The sequence below is a fragment of the Prionailurus viverrinus genome, chromosome C2, assembly GCF_022837055.1.
Source record: "Prionailurus viverrinus isolate Anna chromosome C2, UM_Priviv_1.0, whole genome shotgun sequence".
In the NCBI taxonomy this organism is placed as follows: domain Eukaryota; kingdom Metazoa; phylum Chordata; class Mammalia; order Carnivora; family Felidae; genus Prionailurus; species Prionailurus viverrinus.
Window position 1 is genome coordinate 80,568,157 of NC_062569.1, and position 25,596 is coordinate 80,593,752.

General features: G+C 39.3%; 1 protein-coding gene across 2 annotated transcripts in view; it reads left to right on the top strand.

Annotated features, from left to right (window-relative positions):
- Positions 1 to 25,596, top strand: part of TPRG1 (tumor protein p63 regulated 1) — a 122,475-nt gene that overhangs the window by 15,879 nt on the left and 81,000 nt on the right. For both annotated transcript variants that reach the window (XM_047875895.1, XM_047875896.1), the window contains exon 3: positions 5,657 to 5,748. In XM_047875895.1, the coding sequence (XP_047731851.1) occupies positions 5,657 to 5,748 (92 nt within the window). The remainder of the gene's footprint in view (positions 1 to 5,656; positions 5,749 to 25,596) is intronic.

The window sequence follows — 25,596 nt, forward strand, 5'->3', positions numbered from 1 at the left end:
ATGTGACTGCTCTGGAAGTTTAAATTAATTCAGGACAAACAAGAGGCACTTTTTTTTAGCACCATAACCTTATGCATTAGACCAGACCTCTGAGTACCAGATCATAAAAGAAGTCAATCTGCTTCCTTAAACCTCTTATGTTTTTTTCATGGGGCATCTGGGATGTTGCTTCTTATCCACAGGCTTCCAGACTATTATTGATTTACTAAACCAAGCCCTTCCAACAAAGCAACACTCTTGCTCAGAGCCAGAAGGGGCCTGAGAGAATATCTAATCCAACCCCTAAAACACACAAAGGAGATGTGACTTCTCCAAAGTCAACCAGCAATTTAGGGGCCGTACCAGGACAAAGAGCTAGGGCTCCTGACACTGTTTACTACCCCTCCAGTGCCTTTGACCTTGGACAATGAATGAGAGGTCACAGTAATGAATGTCTGAAGCACTTGCTATCAGTCTGCTTGGACAATTTTTTCCTCCTGTTTTTGTTCATTTGCTATTATTGCTCAGACATGTCTAAAAAAGGCCTAGTGCCTTTTCTGAACAAAAGTACCACTCAAGGCTAATAACTCGAGGTATATTATGATAATCCCTTTAGTTGTGGAGACTGATATTCAAAAGCAACTTCTTATGAAAGGAACAATACTTGATACGCATGGGGAAAGATATTTTTAAACTCCCTGTAGGACTCTGTATTTGCAGATACCTTATCAGAAAGTTGAAAGCGATTAGGGATGGGGAATTATCTCTAAATTTATACTTGAGGATGTAAATTACATACAAACTAATGGGACTAAAACTATTTGATCTTTTAATATTTAATTAATGGTTCCCCATGGCCTTTTTATAGCCTGTGTTCTATTGTGAGGAACGAGACTTTAATAAGCAGGTTTGGGACTTCCCATTGTGTAGCAAGATGTCATTGCTTTCATGACACTAATTTGGCTTTCATACTCTCTCCTTTCCCCTCTTCTCTTACTATAGGGTTCCCTATGTCTTGCTCTTGCATTGGGAACAACTAAATAAATATATTAGTTGTATTGTTATTTTATGAGCTGCTTTCTGGCCTAGAAATTACATATCTCACTGGGCAAAAGATTTCTCATCTCCCCTCCTTACACTGAAATCCCTTGAAGAGTGTAATAAAGTTGATATTTCTTCTGAGGACAGACACTTAACAATAATAAAATAAGAGGAATTTCCTTTATTTTCAAGGAGAGACAGATTTGCCCTGAACTTTACAAATCACATCCAATTTAGAGCAGTTTTTCTTCCCTTATGTGTTTACCACCAAGTGATTTCTATCTGGGCATGATGACACTCACAAGAACGATCTTACTGTGTCTGAGTCCCTGGGAGCATTCCTTTCTATACTGTCCCCACCTCTTACTGTCTAGTTACAGAGTCCAGTGCATGGGAAACTATTACCAGCAGATGTGAGTATTGTTTGTGTGACAACTGTCTCCTGGCTAGTCTAGCTTAAGGAAATGTAAGGAAACGCATGTCTTTGTTTTGACTGAAGATGTTTGGTGCTGAACTATTAGAAAAGATGCTGCCAGCTCTGCTGTATAGTGACTTGTAAATAAGGATTCTCCCTAATGATTTTTCTTAAAATTTAGCATTAGAAATATATGTATATTGGATTATGAGTGCTTATTATTCCATCATACTTTCCTATTAGTCTTAGGAGTCTTTGAGCTAATTATTCTGTTACAGAACCAGGTTGGATCGCTGGCGGAAAAACCAGGCGGTACTTGGAGATCTTGGTGGATCGGAGTTTTGTTTTACACCAGCAGGCTCTCCTTCTCCACAGATCTGAGTCCCGAGCACAAGCATGGGGGACAATTTATCATCTGTTACTTCTGCAGTCTGCATTAGTAGCAATTAGGCGTGCAGGGCAAACAGGACAGGAAAGAAGAGCATGGAAGAGGAGTCTCTAAGCTAGGAACTGGAGCTTCTGTTAGTCCTGTCAGCCATCTTATGGTGTATAACTTTACTTATTTTCCCAACAGTTCCATTGCAGTAACCATTTGACTTGTAAATCATGGTACGGCTATTTTCCTTCCATTTAATATTAATAATAAGAATGAAAATTCAGTGTTCCCAAATATTTTTGGCATTTCCTAACAGCTCTGTTATAGTTAATATTGTCTTATCCACCTTCCACCTAGAAAATGAATAAACTGATATCTGGAATGATGAGGACATAGTATGGGTCACACAGTGGGCAGAAAGGCTGAGATCTAAACATTGCCCCACATGCAAGTCCGAGTGTTCACACACTATTTAATTTTCTACACTAAATGGCTGAAGTTAATTTAGTTCAGTAGCCAATGATGACAAATAGAAGGGTGTAAATAAAATATTCTAACAGGATACAATGATTAACTGTTCTGTAAAGGCATGACCACTGTTACTGCTGAAGATAAGAACACCATGCTCAGTGAGGACATTGACAGAACTCTGGAGACTTCCCAAATGTTCTATAAAAAAAAAACATACTTCTGGGGCACATGGGTGGCTCATTGGTTAAGTGTCTGACTCTTGATTTCAGCTCAGGTCAAGATCTCACGGTTCATGAGAGCAAGCCCCACATCGGGCTCTGCACTGACAGTAGGGAGCCTGCTTAGGATCCTCTGTGTCCCTCTCTCTCTGCCCCTCCCCTGCTCATGCTCTCTCTCCTTCTCTACTCTTCCTCAAAAGAAATAAACTTAAAACACACACACACACACACACACACACACACACACACACACTTTTGTTTAATGTTTAACTTTTGAAAAGGTATAGAGTGAAACACCACCTCCATCCACTGCCCCATCAAGTTCCTTCCTGACTGCAGGGGACCACCATTAACACATTAGGTATCCTTCTAGAGTTGCTTTAGTATATTCAAGCACATGAAAATTTTTATTCTTATCCCTTCTCCACTTTTTTATACAAAAATGTGGCCTATTTACCCTTCTGAATGCTTTTTTTCTTTCACTTAATACGTTTTGAAAATTTTCTGTATTATCCCAGAATGCCTCTTTTTTTTTTGCATATGCATCATATTCCATTGAATGGCTCTGTCCTATAATGTATCTAACAAGTCCCCTATTGACAGATATTTGCATTGTTTCCAAAATTTTGCTATCCACAAACAAGGCTGCAAAGAACACTGGATATACAGCTGTTATTTTGCACAAATGCAAGAACATCCATAGTATAACTTCACAGAAGTGGAATGTGTCGATCAAAGAATAGATCATTTCGATACATTTTTTCCAATTGCTTTCCATAGGGAAGACAAGTAAGGTTTTTAAAAAGTCTACAGTTTTATATTCATCTTCACATGTTTTGGCAAAGTTCCTGGTGTAAAAGCATTCAACAACATGCTTATTTTAGGACTATTTCATTATTCTCCAATTTCCCTTACAGTCTTTTTTTCTTCTTCTGAAAAGTCTTAGTTTCACTACTGAGTTATATTAGCTGAGGAAGAAATCATGTAAGTATAAGAGAGACAGGAAAAATCACCTGATGAGTCGTCAAAGAAAGTATGATTTTGAGCACTGGGCCTGGGGCAGTCAGGCTGCATTGTGGGAAGAACGGCATGGGGGATGGGAGCACTGTCATGGGATCATAGGGAATTTCCCTCCAGCATTATTTGGTCCTGCCAGTAGGGTCACTGGGACCAGTGATGCTGGTGCAGTCTTCTTTGTCAGTGGGTGTTCAAGGCATGCTTGATTAATGCTCCAGAATTCACTGATTTTGTGATTCACAGCTTCCAGCAGGCACGGTCTGCCTTGTTCGCTTTCTGACAATGGTGAACCAGCAGCAGAAGAGTCAGAAATCATTCAGTCCACTGGCTGACTGTTCAATTCAACAGGAAATGTGTTAAAATGAGAAAATCAGAATGTCTCGGTGTAAGGGCTGTGATCTTATTTTCTTAAAGACTTCCAGGAGGCTTTCATCATCAGGTTGGCTCAGAAAGCTTTGGTTCTGTCGCCTCAGTTGTCTTTATAGATAAGGAAATGGAGGCCAAGAAAACTCAAATAATTGGCTAGAGGTTACAGAACTCATTTATGACAGATATGGAGTAGGATCCGCGGTCACTTGACTCTGTTCAGTGGACATTTCCTGGATGACTTGGGCTGTGCTGAGTGAATCGTGGGGGAGGGGTAGAGCTCTGCATCATTTTCTACCACTTTATCTGAAGCAGCGTCATTCTTTTCCTGTTTTTCCTATATGGATTCTCATAAGGTTTTTTTTTTGTTTTTTTTTTTTTGTTTTTTTTTTTGACCAATGGACTTTGTAGCCAAAATGTTTTACAGTGTTTTATCATACACTGAGAAAGCAAGCAAACCCAAATCCTACCACCACCCTAGCTCTGAGAGGAAAAGACATTTGAACAGATCCTAGGCCAGGCTAGTGTCCCTGTTTCCTTTTGTGAGAGAACAGTCTCAGGCTGGGAGGATTAGGACTGTTAATATTTAGAGAAGATTAGGTCTTTAGTATTAAAGCCCTATTATATAGAGAATATTCAAGAACTGAGAACCTACTTGTCAGTAGCTCAGGGCTGGGATGAGGCCAGAACTACATTTGTAGGTGGAGCGATGGAATGTTTGTTTTCTCGTCTTGTCTCCACCCCTTCTTAGCTGAGTGAACTTGACAAGTTGCTTCCCCACACTAGCCCATTTCCACACCTGTAAAAAAGCCGAGATAATTCCTGGGCTGCAGTGGTTCTCAACGTTTGCTACACATTGGAGTCACCTGGGATGCCTGCAAAACTCCTGAGGTACTGATATGTGGGTCCCACATGGCAGATAGCCACTGAGTATCTTCTATAATGGCCCTGGTATGCAGCCTGGGCACTAGGAGTATTAAAGGCTCTCCTCATACTTTGATATGTAGCCAAGGTTGAGAATAACTGTCTAGAGAACAGTAGTTCTCAGTGCAGTACTGCATCAACAGCATCACCTGGGAACCTGTTGGAAATGCAAGTTCTCAGGCCCACTTCAGACCTCCTAAATCATAAACTCTGGGAACAGAGCCCATAAATCTGTGTTTTTGATTCTGATGGGTACTGAAGTTTAGGAATCACTGAGATAGAGGTCTATGAATTTCTTATCATGAAAAGGGTTAATCAAATTTTAAGCTAGAGGTAGGCCCATAAGTAGAAGCACCTGTTTGGAGAAGGGTGAAGAAAGCAAGGTAAGGAGACAAAAAAGTTAATTTCCCAGAATCATCTAAAATTATGGTCAGAATATTAGAAAAAGATTTCTCTTAGGTATTTTATTGCCAGGTGCTCTTTGAAGAGAGAAAGATTTGATTTTAAAAATGTACATATTGCTAAATCCTTTCAACTTTCTGATAAACATGTTTGTTTGGGAAAACTGGCCTTCTGAAAATGGGTGTCTTCCTTTCTGTGAGAAGGTATGAGTAAGATCATGGAAGACAGAACTTGGATTACTTTGGTCCCACCTAAGGAGAACAGCTTAGTAAATACCAGAGTTCAAGACTAAGCTCTCTGGCATGCTATGCCTAGAGGAAACAGACAAATGCGAGAACTATCTTTCCCATGAGCTTTTTGGAGAAGGCTATGGGTTATACTCATTAATCATAAGCACAAATAGGGCTTAGTTTTCCCTAAACTAGATATTTTCTTTTTCCCACTCAGCCAGGGGCCATTGAGACTGCCATGGAAGACTTGAAAGGCCACATGGCGAAGACTCCTGGAGAGACAATTCAAGGCTTCTGGCTCTTGACAGAGTGAGTAGTTATGGCTAAGTGAGGGGCCATGGGAATCTAGCATTTTCCTTGACACCACTGTCACAGAATGGGAGATAGATCTATGGCAGAATTTCTTCTGGATGCCATGCAAAATAATTGGTTGGCATTACCCCCAGTTAGCGAGTCAAGTTTTGTGGTGCCCTATGGCTGATATATGACTGGGGTTGACTCCTACAACAATTTTCTGGGTATAGTCAGCTATCACTATGACTCCTTAGGTCTTCATAGCTCTCAAGAACTGTTGCACTGGACTCTTCTCTCTGATCTCTTTGGTTCGAGTCTCTGTCTCTTACAACTACTCTCATTCTAGCTACATGAGGCTACTAACCATCCCACTCTGGGTACAGTGGAAAGGAAGGTTAGAAAAGACAAATGAGGTCAATATATACAGTTTGAATTTTATTTTATGTACAATAACATGAGCTGTACATAACATCCCTACAAAATCATGCGGGATAGAAAAGACAAGCCACCAGTCCAGAGTTAGGTTAAAAACCAAGTGTAACGCTTGAGACTATTCCTTCCAGAAGTTCTCCATTCATCCCTGAGGCTTATCTTAGCTCTAAGGGCTTTCATTGAAAATGACACCATGAAGATAGTTACCTTGTGTCTTGCCCCGAAATTCTAGTGTCTATGACTTTTTCTCCACCCACTAGTAGAATATCAGGAATGCCATGGTCTTTACAATAATAAGTAATATATTCACATAATAAAAGAGGCGCCTCTTTTCTGCTACAGAATACATAACACTAAATGGAGAATATAGTGAGAACTCCATTTTGGATACTCACTAAGTTTTCTGTCTCCAAAGGCTCTAGGAGAAAAGCTCAATAATTCCTATACCTTGAGTAAAGAAGCATTTAATCTTTCACTCCTGGGCCGGACATTTTCTTTGACTAAGTTTTGGGAGGGTGGGGTTGGTACAGGCAACGCTTGAATGTCCAGTCTTCTAGGCCAGCAGAACAAAATCTCTCCATCAATGGAGTGTAGAACCAGGTCACCTGTGGATCCATCTGCCTGATGGCCATGTTACATTCTTGTTTCAAATGGGTTCTAAGGACTGAGTGAAAATGAAATTAGAAAGACAACCTGACTATGTCTAAGCATTTGTTTCTTCATGTATAAACTGGAGATAGTGATAAGTACCTGAGGAGTTGTTACAAGGCTAAATGAGACAGCATGGTAAAACTCTTAGCAAAGTCCCCAGCACATGGTGGATTTTTATCAGACATCAGTGTCCCTCCTCTGTTCACAAGTTATGTCTATTGGTAAAGGCCTTTTGTTTGTGTTTGTTTGGTAGCCTCTGCCTTTATTTTTGTCCTGTCCATCTCTATATCTTTCATCTCTGGGTTATCTCTATGAAAAAAAAAAGTGTATAATTGAGGCTTTTTGCTTATTCACTTTTACCAACCCTTTTCCAATGCCACATGCCATCTGCAAAGTAAAATTTGACTTGTGCAAATAAAAAAGTCTGCCTTGATTAGGACAGATGTGTCCTTGAATTCTGAAGGTCTAATCAGAAGTAGATACTTAACCTGTTTTGTTCCTACAGTGCATTTCATTTATAAGAAAGAATGCCCAAATATGGTCTTTCAAAATCCAGTAGTAGCTTTTTGAATTCTCAAATAATAGAATCAGCAGTTTTGTTTTGTTTTGTTTTTTTTTTAATAGTACATGCTTTAATTGCTTGGCCTTTTTTGTATAGAAATGTGGCTTATTTTTGTTTGGAATGTTTTTGTTTCATGATTATAAAGGTCTTTAGGTATCAATTTGTCCCAAGGTAAATCAGACTGTGTGATCTGTATTAAGACTTAGCACCATAATTCTGTCAGTTTGATTTATCGTCAACTGGGATGATTGATAAAACCAGCAGTTTTCAGATAAATCTGAACAGGTGTGCCCCAGGACCCAAGTTTTGCATCTAGCTCTGAACCTAATAGGAAGCTCAAAGGGTTGGTGAAGACTATCTGGCATCCAGTTTTCTATGTCTCTTTTGCTTTGTGGTATATACATTTATATTACAGACAGTAATGAGGGATGTATCATGTGCGTGTGGAATTTTAAGCAATAATTTTCATTTGCTGTCAGACTTTTCTTTCTTTGCACTTTGGAACCATTTCTTCTCTTTCAACGGTAGTTCTTTTGTGTTCTTTTTGGTCTTTCTCTCTGCCAAAATCCTTTTATACCTCTTCCTACTCTCCATCTAAAGCTACTTTTAAGAAAGATTTGAATCCAGTCATTTCTACCATAGTAAGAATTTGCCAGTTGCTTTTCTTTTCCTGTTAAACCTTAAAGCTGGTTCAGACTGTCTTCTTGTAGTGGAAAAAGCTGCCAGTTGCAAAGAAGATGGTCCAGGCATCTGGGCTAAATAAATAGGCTCCCAGTCACTGTGACTGTTCAAGAAGAAGATTGGAGGCATTTGTCAAAGGAAGGGCATGCATGGAGGTTTTGAATGACCTTTCACACTTAAGTCTTTGTTTGTAGTGCACCAATGTAGGAAAGGCAAAAGCAACGATAAAAGCAATCAATATCAGCACGAAATCCCCAAAATAACAACAGCAAAACAGAACAAAAGAAAGAACTAAATAAACCAATAAACATATAGGCCCAGAGAAGTACGAGCCTGGGACTATGCTTTTCCCTTTCTCTTTCTCTTTTTTTCTAATGGGATAAGACCCATCCGTCCATTCAGTTCTTATGAGTTACAGAGGCTGTACTATAGACCAGCTTCCCCAACTGTGCCAACCATACATAACTCTTTTCAAGTGTAACACTTTTTTGTGTGTGTGACAGCAATGACTGGGCTTTATGCACATCAATGGTTAGCTCCTTTTATGGAGATGAGAAACCCCTAGTTACTCATCCAACAGTTGAAAGAATGTTTGCTTTCAAACAAGTATTCCAGTTTCAGAGTGATAAGAGTGAAAAACCCTTCCAATGATATATATATATAGCACATTAAAAAATAACTTTATGACCATGAACTTGCTTTATGTTCACTACAACCTTGCTGGTTTTGTGATTGTCATGTGACAGATGAGAAATGGAGATGTGGGACGAGGAAGTGGACAGCTGAGATCACATAAGGGGTAAAGCAAGGAAGGCAGACTGCTCTCCTGTACTAGCTCGGTTCCAACTCTTTCCCAAAGGGTGTAAGGTATACGTGTGGGGTCACTCATCACAGCTCAACCTTTAGTCATGGTTGGTCAGAGCCCCAGAAATGGTTTGATATAGGAGTGTGATGTGGGGAGTATCGTGAGCTTAAGGGCCTGTGTATCTTATTTAAGAACTTAGATTCTACCCTGTAGGCGATGGGGAGGCACTGATTGGTGAGAAAGTGTGACTATATTTCAATTTAAAAAGATCACTGAAGGCTCACAATCCCTTATCTAAAACCCCTGGAATCCGATATGAATCAGATTGAGAATTTTTCAGATTTTAGAAAGGTAAAACAATACGTATGCATTTTATTTTATGTTCCAAGTGGAGGCCTGCGACAGCCCCCCATAGTCAAACACACTAAAATTTTTGCAGGAAAACCTGTTATATTCAACATAGAATAGATGACTGCATGTTGGTTCAGATCTGGTTTTACCATAAAGTGCGTCTGAGCCACAGCTGCGCCATTTTCAGGGCTTTATTGAATTTGGAATTATGGATGAGGGTGTATGGCCTGTACATGTTTGAAATGTGAAGGATCAATGGATGGCTGGAAGGCTGGCTGCCACACTAGATACTTGTGCAATATCAGCGAGGGTCTGATCCAGTGGCGTGCTGGAGCTGGGTCACACTGGCTTATGAGAGGTCAGCATTACAATTTCAGGAATTTTGAGAGTTGGTTGTTAATTATTAAAACATAAAATGTCACACCAAGTGAATTAAACTTAAAGGTGATGTAGTCAAAACTCCTTACTTTCCGATTTTTTTTTTACTTTGTTTTGCTGTTGACTTGCTGTTGGGGTGATTTATGCCTATTATGCTTGCGTAGTGGAAATACTACATGATAACTTGCTACTGTACCTCTTTTCTCTGCTACATATTCAGTGGTGTCATGTACATGGCCTGGAATTGACCCTGGGGGCAGTGATTCCATCATGGAAGTCAGCAAACACTAGATATCAGAGTTCAATTTATTGCTTTATTGGTTGTCTAAACTTTAGAAAGCAACAGGGAATATGTTAACAATGCAGAATAAACTTCCAGGTATGCCATGTCTGTGTCTGTGATATTGTAAATACATAGAAAAAAACTTGAGGAAATATAGTTCCAGCATTTAAAAACTATTGTCCAGTTCCACAAAAGTCACCTTCTTTATTGAAGAATAGGTTTAACTCTGGACAGGCAGCTGAGGGAAGCGTCATGACAAGCAGAGGCTGCTGAGGGTCTGTATTCTGTATTCTGGCTAGGGCAGAAGACATTGGGGTTCTCACACCTACACTGCTGACCCCCAGCCCAAGCTGGAAATTATAAAAAGCCCCTTCTTTCTGTTACAACCCTCTTGTGCTCTTTTCTGCAAAAACATAACATGGTGCACACTTGAAAGAAAAATGCATGACAGAATTCTGTTGTTAATCATAGAGCATATACTGAAGGGTGCATATGGGACTGAGAGGCAAACTAATTGACAGAGCAAGGCTTTGTGGATCTCTCTGTTTAATTGTCTGTGAGGCAGGAGTTCAGGCCAATTCTTGGGCTTTGGCCTGGGAAACTGATGGATTCCCTGTGTTGCCATTCCAGACTTAGAAGGAAACGATAATTCTACTTTATTGAGAAACCACCATATGCCAAACAATGCAGAAGAAACTTTGTGCCTGCAGTGTTATTTAATTATCCCAACAATCTTGTCATTCCCTTCTTATAGAACTTGCTGAGTACAGTTTTGGGGAAAAAAATGTGTCTGAGGTGTCCATAGGACATCCACATGGAGATGTTGAATGGGTGGATTTACATATGCATCCAGATACTGTCTTAAGTAGTGTGTTCAAAAGGGACAGTAATCTTGACATATTTGTTTCTTATAGCCTTCTATAGAATCTAAGGGTGTAAAGTAACATTAAATCGGTAAAAGCATTTTTCAAGGGATGTCACCCAAACTCGGGTGAGCTGTTTTGCGATGTTCTAAATTTATACTGGTATATTATTCAGTTAAATTGGAAAGATTAGTTTGAAGGCACTTGGGTATAGGCTATGAGGAGATGGAGAGAGAGGCCGACAGGAGAACTAGAGAGATGCAACCATCAACTCCAGTTAGATCCCAGTTAGCTGAAACCATTAAGAATAGTACCCTGAGAAGATGCCACTTAGGACCCAGACCTCTAGTCCAGTCCATCCTGGAGCTTTATATGCCTCTACAGCTCTAAAGACAACACGGTGTCTATCTTAACTTTATCTCCTCCTCTTATTGCCCTTCTTGGTCCTTCTGGGAAAGTACTTTTTGAAGAAATTGTGTGTACACTTTCAGAAGTGATCCATTAAGCCAGCACCAAGGAGAACATCTTGACACTTCCCAAAGTCTCAAAAATTGTGTTATAATGGCACTGAAGTGGCTCTTCAGTAGAATGTACTCAAGATGTCTTTGTGTATGGTGCTTAAAGAGGCAGGAGGAGATGGGACCTTTATTTAAGCACATTAGTCTGAAATGGTTGGGGGGGATGTTCTCATTCCTCTTGTTGCTAAATGGGAAGACTTGCCTCTGGTGGCTAGGGTGGGGGGGTGGGGGAGTCAAGTAACTCTCAGTCTTTATCTTGTGGAAAATACTTACAGTGTTTCTCATTGCCTACCTTCCCCTAAACCCACCCAGGTTTCTATCCTTGCACTTTGGTATAAAAAATATGTGAAATTCGATTAACTGGCTACGTTGAACATATAGACAATAGAACGGAAGTAAAGTCGAGGAGGCAGCCTGGCATCCTAGAAAGAGTCTTGAATTTGGAGTCAGAAGCCTTGGGTCTGAATCCTGGTTCTGCTACTCATGATCAGTGTACCTCAGTAAACTTAAGTAGGTTTTGCCATTTTTTTTAAATTAGGGCATTTGTTTTAATGTAGTCTTCAGTCCATTAGAAATTCACTTTTCTTGAAAGAAGCACAGCCATTGTTAATTTTTGTAGTATTTTTTCATTCCAGCTTTTCTTCATGCATCTTTGCCAAAGATTGTTCTAATATTAATAAATAACATTTAAATTGTACCAAGTGTTCTGCTAAGTGATTTCCCTCCATTTGCCATTAGATTGGTATAATACATACGGTTTTGATGATTTCTAAATGGCACTTCCCTTAGGTTTTTTCTTGTTATCATGTAGGTTTTGTGAAGTTACTTGATCATTCACCTATTGTTAGATGATTACTTTCCAAACTGTCAGTGGTTATGTAAATGTAAGGATTTATATATTTAAAAAAATTGTTTAACGTTTGTTTGTTTGTTTATTTATTTACATTTATTTATATTTTTTAGAGACAGAGAGACAGAGCACTGGTTGGGGAGGGATAGAGAGGGAGGGAGATAGAATCCGAAGCAGGTTCCAGGTTCTGAGCTGTCAGCACAGAGCCCAATGTGGGGCTTGAACTCACAAACCGTGAGATCATGACCTGAGCCGAAGTCAGATGCTTAACTGACTGAGCCACCCAGGCACCCCATAATGTTTATTTATTTTTGAGAGAGAGAATACAAGTGGGGAAGGAGCAGAGAGAGAAGGAGAGAGAGGATCCAAAGCAGGCTCCACACTGTCAGTGCAAAGCCTGATGTGGGGCTCAAACCCACAAACCATGGGATCATGACTTGAGCTGAAGTCAGATGCTCAACTGACTCAGCCACCCAGCTGCCCCTGGGTAGCTGAAGCCCTCAGTAAGGGATATATACCAGTAGTGCAGAGTAAGACTACACAGTTGGAAAGAGAAATGAAAATACATTAAGGCATTCTCCATTTATTTTTTGATAAAGAAAATAAGTAATATTCTACAGCACTTTGTAGTTAAAAATGTTCTTCTTCAGTTAATCCAATCTTCAGAGCAATTATCTGAGGTAGGAAACATTACCTCCAGTTTGCAGGTGAAGAAATCAAGGCTTGGAAGTGTCCCAGGGCCGCAAAGTAGCAGAGGTAGGGCCCCAATGCATTATGCTTCCCCCAGTTTTGCGAAAATGGTCTTTTTGCTATTGTGGCCAGATTCCATGTGTACCCCTTATTGGATTGTAGTCTGTTATTCCTCTGGCAGAAACATATTGGATAAACTCAGAATTCTGTTCCTTGGGCTTGGTGAGGTACATGGAAGTATGCAGGGCATCTCTGCTTAATTTTAAACGATTTCACAGAAGAAAGAGCTATCCTAGAAGTTTAAATGAAAAGAAAGGCATCCTGAGACAGAAAGGGATGTTGAGGAACAGACGACTGGGCAGTATCTCTCAGGCACAGAATGCCCCTGGAGCACACTGATCCCCAAAGCAGCACTGTGGGTGATCACTTTCACACCTGCCCTCACATGTGATCCTCAGACAGACCCATGGGAGGAGGCCAGGAGGAACTATTGGCTTTATTTTATGGATGAAGAAACCCAGAGATTAAATGACCTGCCTAAGGGCAACCACTTATTAAGGGTCACAGGAGGGCTTGACTTCACAGGACCCCTCTCCCAGCCTTGTTGTCTTCTCATCACATGGCTCGTGCTGCTTTTGTGAATTTTCATCTCCTGATACAGCGATGGCCGCAGTTTCAATTGCGTAAATGATCTTTGCGCCTGTGTCTGTTTTCTTTGTTGATTGTCTGTTGTTTGCAGGGAGGAGGGCAGACATTCATCGAGTAGGTTCAGAGACCTTTTCCTCTTTTCCTCTCCAGATCTTACTCTGCCTGTGCTGTGCATCTGACATTATTTAGTCTTTTCCCAGAATCAGCTAAAAAGTCAAATACTTATAGGGGCTGGTGGGTGCCACTGATGGACTAAGGCCAATCACACTTTATCTTGTCACTGTCTGATTCTAAGGAGTGCTGAACTACCATTGTAATGAAAAATACTGCTACTTATAATTTAAAAATAAGTAGAAAGACCCCTCAAAACCTGGAAATCAGGGATTTCTAACTGTCTTAGTCATGAATAATAAATGTACTATGCAAAATAACATTCTGAAATGTATCTCCCCCCAACTCCATCCATTTTTGTGTACATTCGTCTGTTCTAGACCCTTGCTACTCAAAGGGTGGTCTTGGAATGAGCAGTATCAGCATTCCTAGGGATTTGTTAGCAGGGCTAATCCTCAGGGGCCACCCCAGACATGCTGAGCCTGAATCCCCAGTTAATTCTGATGTTCATTAAAATTTGGGAAGTACTGGTCCAGATCACTTTCATGCTTATGGACTGAGGACTTCAGTGGCTCCTCACTGCCTAAATACTCTTCTGCTGCATCTTTCAAACCCTGCATGCCATGGAATGAATTTTCCTCTCTAGCCTTATTTACCATTATACCCCTTTACAAATTATCAAATTGGACTGTCCACCGGTCTCCAAATGTTCCTGACACAGTGCTTTGACATCATGATTATACTCACTCACTCACTCTGCTTATTTGGTATGTCTTTCTTCCTTTCTGTGTGTTCAGACCTTTCCTGTCCTTCAGAGGTGTTATGTCTATAAAGCCTTTCCATCTTAATTCAACCAGAAGAATCTTCTCTTTTTTTTCTGGTCATGTTATACTACATGGCATAGTTCACTGTGCACATTTGTGAGGAAAGCATTCCTCGAGACAGGGCCTGACTCTGATTCATGTTTTGTCCAAGCCCATCTCTGCCCACCTCCCAGTGGTGTCTGACATGTGGGAGGGGCTCAGAACCCATCATGGACTTGACTTGAATTTAATTCTGATTGAGTCGTCTACTGTTTGAAGCCCTTCACTGACACTAGCAGGGTCCACCCATTGAGTCCTGCCTCCATTTCCCTGGGCCTCCAAGCAGCCCACAGCCCAAGGAGACTTCTTGCATCCTTTGTGCACTCAAGCTGGAAAGTGCCTCAAATCCATTAAGATGTTAATGACCTGTGGCAGGACTCTGGCAGCAACAAATTCACCTCTGTTGCCAGAAACCATTTATACTGGGTGGGTGTTTTCGACAACCACTTAATTAAACACATTGCTTTTCTCTATAAATTCCCCATGGCAGCAGATGTATCCAGATAGCTAATGGTCCCTGAGTGACCTGAATTATAGGACAGTGAGGGCATTTAGTTACTGCAGTCAGAAATATACCTCGAAATGTTTGTTTTCCCAAGACTGCTACTAATTAGGGAGGAGTCAAAAAGAGCCAAGAGGTGAAAAAAGTCTGATGCAGCGAAATGCCCAGTTCCATCACTTACTAGCCATGTGACCTTGGTATACAAATATCTTGTATCCTCCGGACCTCAGTTTTATCATTGATAAAATGGGGGTGTAAAACAGGATATCAATTGAAGAGTTAAATTACCTAAAATATGTAAAATGCTCACAATTTTTGCCACATGGTCTGTGCCACAGGAGAGTTGACTCTTATTGTTATTGTCATCATTGTTGCTATTTATTTATATTCACTCATTCATACGTTCATTTGTGTGTTCACCAAACTCCTCCCATAAGCCAGACTCCACCCTGAGTGATGAAAATACAGAAGCAACAAGACAAGATTTTCATGTTCGGGGAGTTCTGAGTCTTGAGGGAAGGAGGATATGTAAATGAAGTCAAAACACAGTATGATGTATGCTGATATACAGTCCTGCAAATGATCTTTTGGGAGGATAGAACTTGTTGTATTTGTACTGTAGACTCTGGTGAAGGCGATATCCAGGATTAAAGAAGGAAGAGAAATTTCCAAAAATATATGATGGGGAATTAAATCCCAGAAAGAGGGAAGAATATTTGTAGAATAACAGACAGAGGCTCAGGGATCCACAAACTGTCAGGGTGTCTGGATTATAGTGATCAAGAGTAAGAGAGCTATAAATAAGCTAGAAAAGTAGAAAGGAACCAGAAAATCTGGAATTTTGAATGCCAGGGTAAGGAGTTTTCATCTTATTTTTTCCTGCAGTGACAAGCTGGAGATCCATAGGTCATTCAAATGCTTTTATTATTTTTATTTATTTTAAATGTATGTTTATTTATTTTGAGAGAGAGAGAGAGGGAGTGTGTGAGTGAGTGCAGGAGAGGGGCAGAGAAAAAGGGAGAGAGCATCCCAAGTAGAGTGTGACATGGGGATTGATCCCACAAACTGTGAGATCATGACTGAGTTGAAATCAAGAGTCAAACACTTAATCGACTGAGCCACTCAGAGGCCCCTCAAATGCTTTTAAATAAGGCATATATTTCCAGTTTGCCAACATCTTGTCATTCTGCATTACCTTGCACTGACCTCTCTTTGTTCCCTTTACAGTGATGTGTGGTAGGCTCTCCCAGTCATGACAGACACTGTGTGCATCTCTTCCAACTACATGTTCAGTGACCTTACCTTGGTTTCTTGAAATAATTTGTGGTAGGATAATTCTTTTTAAGTTTATTTATTTGTTTTGAGAGAGAGAGAGAGAGAGAGAGAGAGCGCAAACATGGGAGGGGCAGAGAGAAAGGGAGAGAGAGAATCCCAAGCATGGGACTTAAACCCATGAACCATGAGATCATGGCCTGAGCTACAATCAAGAGTTGGTCGCTTAACGGACTGAGCCACCCAGGTGCCCCTGTGGTAGGATAATTTATACCAAGGAAATGAAATGAAGGCATTATCATTATCATTATTTTAGAAAGTGTTTACTATTTACAGCATCCTACTGCCGTTCTGTTTCCTTCGTGACCATGATAGGCATTTCTTGTTTGAGTTACTGAAAGATATGAAATAAGGAGTTTTAGAAAAATAATTTTTAGAAAGGTAATAGGTTTTGGAGATAATTTACCAATAATTTAAACTTCATCTTTATTATTTAGGGGCCTGCCAATGTGTGTTTTAGTAAAAAATAAATAAATAAGACCTCAATCTTAATATTGAGGCTATCAACGCATTTGGGCCACTACAGCTGTTATACAAACAACTATTATAGACTCTTATGAATAAACATGCAGTCTGATTAACAAACAGTAAATTGTGTTTACTCTCTGAGGTATCCAGGTTGTCCCCAGATGCCCTGTTTTAGGTAAGATAGGGTAGGTCTAAGAAGAGTAAACTGTGTGAAGAAGAAGGAGTCTCTGCTTCCACTTGTCTTTTAGTAGAAAGAACTATAAAGTTTAAGAATTAAAATGCTGTGCTCTGTGAATTAATAAAAATGTAGATGTCCAAGCAAGGAAAATTACAAGGGACAGAAAGAGAATTGTGTAATGATAAAATGGTCAATCCACCAAGAAGACAGAACAATCCTAAATCTGTATGCACTAAACAAGAGAGCTGCAAAATATGTGAAATGAAAACTGATAGAATGGGAAGGAGAAATAGACAAATCCATGATGATAGTCTTCAACACCATTGTCTTAATAATTTATATCATAAATAGGCAGGAAGTCAGCAAGGATTTAGAACTCAACATACCAACAGAACCCAATCAGCATTTATAGAACACTCCACCCAGGAAAAGCAGAATACATGTTCTTTTTAAGCACCCACAGAACATCTACCAAGATCCAACATATCCTGAGCCACAAAACAAACTTCACCAAATTTAAAAGAATTGAAATAATTCAGAGTATGTTCTCTCACTGCAGTGGGATCACACAAGAAATTAATAACTGGAAGATAAAAAGGGAAATCTCTGAACACTTAGAAACAACACATGTTTCTAAATAATCCAGTAGTCAAAGAGGAACTTTCAATGGAAATCAAAAGTACATTGAGCCAAATCCAAATAAAAATACAACATATCAAAATGTGTGAGATTCAGCTAAAGCAGTCCTGAGAGAAATTTACAGCACCAAAGGAAGAATGCTAACATCATATGAGGAAAAGTCTCAAACCAATGACCCAAAATCCTGTTTCAAGAACAATAAGAAAGAAAGTTTAATGGGAACAGAAGGAAGGAAATAATAAGGATAAGAGTAGAAGCCAATAAAAATAAAAATTAGAGAAAATTAATGAAGCAAAGTTCTCTGAAAAGTTCAACAAAATTTTAGGGTGTCTGGGTGGTTCAGTTGGTTGAGCGTCCAACTCTTGATTTTGGCTCAGGTCATGATCTCACGGTTTGTGGGATCAAGCCCCACATTGGGCTCTGTGCTGACAGCATGGAGCCTGCTCGGGATTCTCTCTTTCTCCCTCTCTCTCTGTACCTCCTCTGCTCACATGCATGCTTGCTGTCTCTCTCCCTTTCTCAAAATAAATAAATGTTAACATGTTTTTAAAAAGTTCAATAAAATTGAGAAAGTTTTAGCAAGGCTGACAAAAAAAAGAAGATACAGGTTACCAATATCAGAAATGAAATGGGATATCCCTACAGACCCTGCAAACTACAAAATAATAAGTACACAAAAATAATAAGTGATTACAGCTAAAAATTCTACACATATATATTTGCCAACTGAGATGAAATGGCCCAATTCCTCAAAACACTCAAATGACCACAACTCACTCAACATGAAATAGATAATTTGAATAGCCCTATAACAATTAGGAAACTGAATTTGTAATTAAAGCCTCCGAAAAAAGAAATCTCTAGGCCCAGATGGTTTCACTGGAGAATTCTATGAAATGCTTAGAGATGAATGAACACCAATTTACATAATCTTCTTCAGAAAATAGAAGAGGAAATAGCAATTCCCAGTGCATTCTATGAAGCCAGTATTAATCTGATACTAAATCCAGACAAAGACATTCAAAAATAAAACTACAAACCAATATCTCTCATGAATATAAATTCAAAAATTCTTATGAAAATGTTAGCAAATAGAATTCAGCAATACATACAAACAATTATTTACCATAACCAAGAGGGTTTAGTCTAGAGATGGAAGACTGGTTCAATATTAGGAAATTAATCAGTGTAATATGCCGTATTAACTGGCTAAAGAAGAAAAATTACATGATCAGGTCAATTAATGCTGCTAGAGCATTTGATGAAATTTAGCACACCCATGTATGATAAAAGCTCTTAGAAAGTTAATAGAGGGGAACTTTTTCAATTTGATAAAGAATATCTACATAAAACCTGTAATTAACATGCTAGTGGAAAAAGACCAGTGCTTTCTTCTTGAGATTGTGAAGAAGGCAAAAGAGTACACTCTCACTACAAGTATTCAACATAGTACTGGGAGATCTAGCCTATACAATAAGGCAAGAAAAGGAAATAAAAGACACACAGATCAGAAAGGAAGAAAGAAAAACTGTCCCTAATTGTAGATAGCATGACAATTTTTGTAGAAAACTCTAAGAAATCTACAAAAAAATTCCCAGAATTAATAAATTACTTTAAGAAAGTTTCAGGATACAGGATCAACGTATGAAAATCAGTTATATTTCTAGAAGCTAGCATTAAAGAATTGAAAACAAATTAAAAATAAAACATTTATGATCAAGAAAAAATCCATAAATGTCAATCTAATACAATATATATGGGACTTGCATGCTGAAAGCTACCAAATACTGATGAAAGAAATCAAAGAAGATATAAATAAATGGAGACATACTATATTCATAGATTGGAAGACAATATAGTAAAGATATCAATTCTCCAATATTTGACGTATAGATTTAACATAATTCCTTTCAAAATCTCAGCAAGATTTTTTGCAAGCATAGACAATATTATTTTAAAATTTGTATGGGAACACAAAGGAATTAGAATAGCTTAAACAGTTCTGAAAAAGAAGAATAAAATGCCGCTCACTGGCATTTCCTATTTTCTATTGTGTGACTTTAGCCCCTGGCCATAGCTGATAGGATAAAGAGGAGTTAATCAGAGTGCCTGGGTGGCTCAGTTGGTTAAGTGTCTGACTTCCACTCAGTTCATGATCTCGAAGTTCATGGGTTCGAGCCCCGCATTGGGCTCTGTGCTGACAGCTCAGAACCTGGAACCTGCTTTGGATCCATTCATTCTCATTCTCTCTCTCTCTCTCTGCCCCCTGCCCCCCCCGCCCCCCCCCCCCCGCGCTCTGCCCCTCCCCCTGCTTGCGCTCTGTCTCTCTCTCTCAAAAATAAACATTAAAAAAAAAAAAGAGGAGCTAATCCATTCACTGGCCTGTGACCCAAAAAGACAGCTCAAAGGTATGATTTGGACTAAAAGAATTCCTGATCTTGAGGATTTAAAGTGGGAGAAACAGCTATAGAGGCTAGTTGGCTGTGAAAGTAGATCTGGAAGTTCATGTACAGTCAGGATGAGGGAAACAAAGTTCATAGGCAAGGTGGAATTAAAGAGGAGCAAACACTGGTAGGAAGCAGAGGGAGCCTGACGGTCAAGAGGAAGAAGATGCCATGTGTGGAGAGACATAGAAATCGTGATAGAGACAGCCTCTGAGGGAGTAGTTTTCATTCCTTGTGGTTTTCCAGCTTTCATAAAGCCCAACTGTGCAATAGTTCCTGCTCTTGGATTTCTGTGGGATTCCTCAGAGTATTTATCTCTTCTTTTTGGGTTTGCCTGATCTGGGCTGTGTCTCCTGTACCCAAGGAGCTGAACTAACATAGTTCAGTAAACAGACAGCTCTTCCATTAAAATATGACAACAACAACAAGAACAACAACAACAACAAAACAAAAAACAAAATAAACAAAAACGAAAACAAAAAAACAGTGGAGGTGGCAAGAAGTGAGCATTTGTTGTATCTTGTCCCACTGTTTTTTCCTCTCTGCTGCCTTCTCAAAATTAGGCCTTGTTCTCCTGCCAGCTTCTTTGGCTTCTGATCAAGTGAATACCCCAAAGTCAATTCAGGGGAGGAGAGAGCTCCTCAGGGGGTGGGCCTCCTGTTAGCCCCTGGTGTGCTGTGGGGGACTTGAGCTATTCAATAGCAATTCAGTTCTTTTGTGGAAAAGAGAGAAGGATGGGGTGTGCCCAGAGTCTTGTCTTTTGTGTAGCTTTTCAAATATCCTCTTACTGGTAGTACTGTGACACGGAGAACAAAGTTGCCTGGCTGTGTAGGAAAAATAAGTGTGAGAAGCAGCTAGATGGGAAGTTATGGCCTGGGCTGGGGGTCCAAAGAGCTGGATTCTGGTCTTGCCTCTGTCACTTAGTACTAGATGCATGTCACTTTACTGGGGCTTGGTTTCTCCATCTGTGAAGTGGAGAATAACAACCACTTAATAATATGAAAAACATCCGTAAATCGCAAAGAAATTGTGGTGGTTCTAGCATGTGATATGGCTTCTGCTTATATCTCCCTCCACTAGCCTCCTTGTTCCCTTTGCTTGGTCATGCCTGCTTCCTTGCTGTTTTATGAAACATGATGGATCCCACCTCAAGGTCTTTGTACTAGCTGTTCACTTTATCTAGATACTATTCCCACAGATATTCCCATCTCCCTTTTATCTAGATCTCTATATTTATGTGCCCATATCCTTTGTTGGTGTGCCTTCCTCTATAGAATGCAAGAATGGGAGGAACAGGAACTTAGCTCACCACTATACCCTTAGAGCCTGGAGCATAATAATGGCTCAATAAATATTTGTCAGGTCATTAGGGGGGATTATTTCTGGACTGGATACCTGGTATTGTTTCTGTAAAGAAACACCTTCCTTATGCCACACAGAAGAAAATTGATTCAAAATCAATGACTTTGAGCACAATCCTTAGTGCCTGCCCTTGTGACTCCTTACTTGGGTTCATATCTGAATTTGCTATTGGTTACTCTGTCCAGGAATCCTAAATGAGTGTAACATGACTCCTGTAGTTGACACACTCATAGGTTTCCTGTTGGGTCTTTGATTCTACTATTCCTGGTCCTTATCTTCTAAGGTCTCCCATGGCAGCTGTCTACAAAGGGAACTTCATATAAAATGTTTAGTCTGTATTTTAAGTAAGTCAGGGTAACTTAACTATAATTTCCAATATAATGAAGTATACCCAGCTGTGTCAGACAAGCAAACGGGCAAATAGACAAAAACTTGTGTTATATATATGGAATTAATGACTACTTTATTAAGTTTTAGGAAATTGAAATGGAAAGATTTTGTATATTTGAAAACTGTAATAGTTTTGAGGAGCTGTCTTTGAGTGGATTTACTTCTAACCACCTTTCATGAATTTATTTGTTAATTCAGTCAATGTTGCAAAAATGTTTAAAGGGAATTTAAAAGAATTCTTCTTCACTGTTGTTTTATCTTCCTCCCCCTTCTCTTCCTCCTTCTTTTTCATCATCACCACCACCATCATCACCTTTGTATTAATAGCTAATAACAATTGAGTACTTTATTTTGTTTATTTTTATTTTTATTTATTTTGAGACAGCGTACAAGTGGGAGAGGGGCAGAGAGAGGGAGAGAGAGAGAATCCCAAGCAGGCTTTGCATCATCAGAGCAGTGCCTAACACAGGGCTTGATTCCACGAACTGTGAAATCATGACCTGAGCTGAAATCAAGGGTCGGGTGCTTAACTGACTGAGCCACCAAGGCACAACTTAGTATTTTACATGTGCTTTGTATTTTACTAAGTGCTCTATAGTACTATTTAAAAAAAAATTAACATTTATTCATTTTTGAGAGACAGAGCAGAGTGCAAGCGGGGGAGCGGCAGAGAGAGAGGGAGACACAGAATTTGCAGCAGGCTCCAGGCTCTGAGCTATCAGCACAGACCCGGATGCAGGGCTTGAACCCACAGACTGTGAGATCATGACCTGAGCTGAAGCTGGCCGCTTAACCGACTGAGTCACCCAGGCACCCCTATAGTACTATTTTTAAAATTCACAACAATACTATGAGGTATAGATGTATTATTATTATTTTCATTTTAGAGATGTTGAAAATGATTCTTAGAAAAGATAAGTAACTTTTGTAAGATTGCACAGCTAGTAAGGGGCAGAATGACATCTCTAACTCCTAGCCTGTGTGATAGGAAGCCCAGTGCTGCTCAGGAATCTAGTACTTAAAATTTAAGAGGAAATTAAGACCCAGTTGTGGTTAAAATGAGTCTTAAGCTCACAGGAGTATTGACAGAACTCCTGGTCAAGCGTAGTTTGCCTTCAGGAAAGGGGTATAAAAACCGGAATTAACATTCACAAAGCAATTTCTCTGTGCGAGGACCTGGTTGGGACTGTGACATAATACAATGATGCTCTCTTATCTAAGTTATCTTGGTTGAGAGACCAAGAAGCAGAAGTTCATCTCTGGAGGTTAAATAATTTTGATAAACTGAGGGAGGGTGTGATTAATTATTTGGACAGGACAAGCATGCCTTAGAAATACTTTGAGGCATTCCAGTCTGAAATGTTGGGTAAATCTGCAAATCTTCCAGCACCGCCTACAAATTCTTCGAGTATAGGCTCAAAACGGTTCCACCTCAGTGCCTGGGAATTCGTAGGTCTGATTCAAATTCCTAGATCAGCTCCTGAAAATGTCTTGGTCTTTCAAAACCTTGGTTCTGCATCTGGACAGCTTTTAAAAGGAGAAATGCCTGGAATTCATCTCCACAATCCTGACTCAGAATCTTCGTGGGTGCTATCCTCCCTTTTTATGGTAATTCTGTTTTCATGATTTCCATTTACATACTGTGCAAACACATGTCTTCCAACAAGTCATTCTGTACATGTCTCTTTGCGTGTTTGCACATGCTGTTCCCTCTGTCTAAAATTAATTAATCTGCCTTCTGCATCAAGCCGTCTCCTGATCATCCTTTAAAAGCTTCGAGAAACACACTTTATCCAGAGCCTTGCCTCACTTCCTAGGTGGCTTTAAATGCCTTTCAGTAGAGCAGAGTGGTTAATCAAAAACATTGGCTCTAGAGACAGGCACCTCAGTTTGAATTCCAATTCCAGAACTGGGAAAGTTATGTAACCTTTTTTATGTTTTCGTTCCTCATCTGTAAAATGGGGATAATGATACTACCTTCTTCACAGGATTACTGTGAGTATAAAAAAAAGTAACTTAGATGAGATACGTATACCAAAAACTCATACAAAGTAAGCATTAAATCAATGTTAGACATTAGCTGGGATTTCCAGGGCACTGTATACAAATTTCCATGTTATTGTTTATCACTCTATACCATAATACTTGATTTATTTATATTCTCCTACATTAAATTATAATCTCTTAAGGATAGGGATAATTATAGAGGGCTTTATAGTCTGAGAACCTACATAGTGTCTTTAATATAGTAGAATTGGCCCTTGAACAACAAAGGGGTTAAAGGGTTACAGAGCCCCCACTATTTTTAATTGTAGTCAAATTCAATTCAATTTTGAATTGTAGTCAAATTCCTTGTGTAGCTCTCAACTCCCCAAACTTTTACTAAGAGCCTACTGTTGACTAGAAACCCTACCAGTAACACAGTCAATTAACACCTATTTTGTATATATATTAAGTACTTTATTCTTACAATAAAATAAGCTAGAGAAAAGAAAATGTTATAAGAAAATCAAAACACATTTACAGTACTGTATTATATTTACAAAAAAAATCTGCATATATGTGGACCTACACAGTTCAAACCTATGTTGTTCAAGGGTCAATTTTATAGACACTCAGCAATGTTAATTGATTAAATGAAGAGATTTCATTGCCTTGCTAATGAATGGTGGTTTGGTAAAGAAGAGAGCTCAAGGGTTTAAGGTGAAGCATACCTTGGATGAATCCTGACTGTGTTTTTTTGGAACAAGTTAACTTCCTGTATTAGTCAGCTTGGGATGTTATAGCAAAATACCCATAGACTGGGTGGCTTAAACAACAGTTCTCTCACAGTTCTGGAGGCTGGGAAGTCTAAGATCAAAATGCCTACTTACAGGTTTGGTTCTCAGCGAGGGCTCTCTTCCTGGCTTGCCTTCTCATTGCATCCTCACATCCTGGAGAGAAGAAGTTCTCCTGTCACTTCCTCTTCTTATAAGGGAACTAATCTCATCATGGGCTCTCCATCCCTATGACCTTATCAAACCCTAATCCCCTCCCAATGGCCCCACCTCTTAGTACCTTCATTTTGGGTGTTAGGGCTTCCACATATGCATTTTGAGGGCAAACAAAGTCATTTATCCTTCCCCAAGCCTCAGTTTCCTCACCTGTATTTATCAGGATTGTTTGATGAAGATTAAAAGGGGTGTGTAATATTTAGCCCAGTACCTGATTCAGAGAAGACCACAATAGATGAGTGCTTTTTATTTTAACCTAAGAAAAATATGTGGCAGAATTATTCTTATGTGCATATAGATCTAAGAAGCTTCAGAACTGGCATATGTATACATATACATACACACACGTGTATGTATATATATGCATATATACATATACATATATGTGTATACACATATACATACATATATGTATATATATGTGTGTATATATATATATATGTATATATATATACATGTCCATATACACATACAAACATGTGTATAATTTCCTAACTAAAACTTCTTGTTTATTGTTTTATTATATTTTTTTAGAACTCAAAGACTCCTTTGTTTCCTGGGGCAGGGGGGAAGACCATTGTTTTTCCTTTGATGAAGTAGAACCATATGAAGCCCCAAGAGTGGATTTGTCTTACTTCAGGAAAAATTAGTCTTTGTAGATACATGAATGGATGTTTCCAGATCCATCCTGTCTATGTTTTATGGGGGCACTTGGTCTGTCCTACACTGGCATACATTAAAAAGTATTGAAAAAAGTAATACTCCTGAAAACTCTTTTTGTGTGTTTGTTCCAAAAAATCATTCATGTTTTGCAACTTGTGATTTTCAACACTGAGAGTTTACACCAAATAGCAGGAAATGAAGTGTTC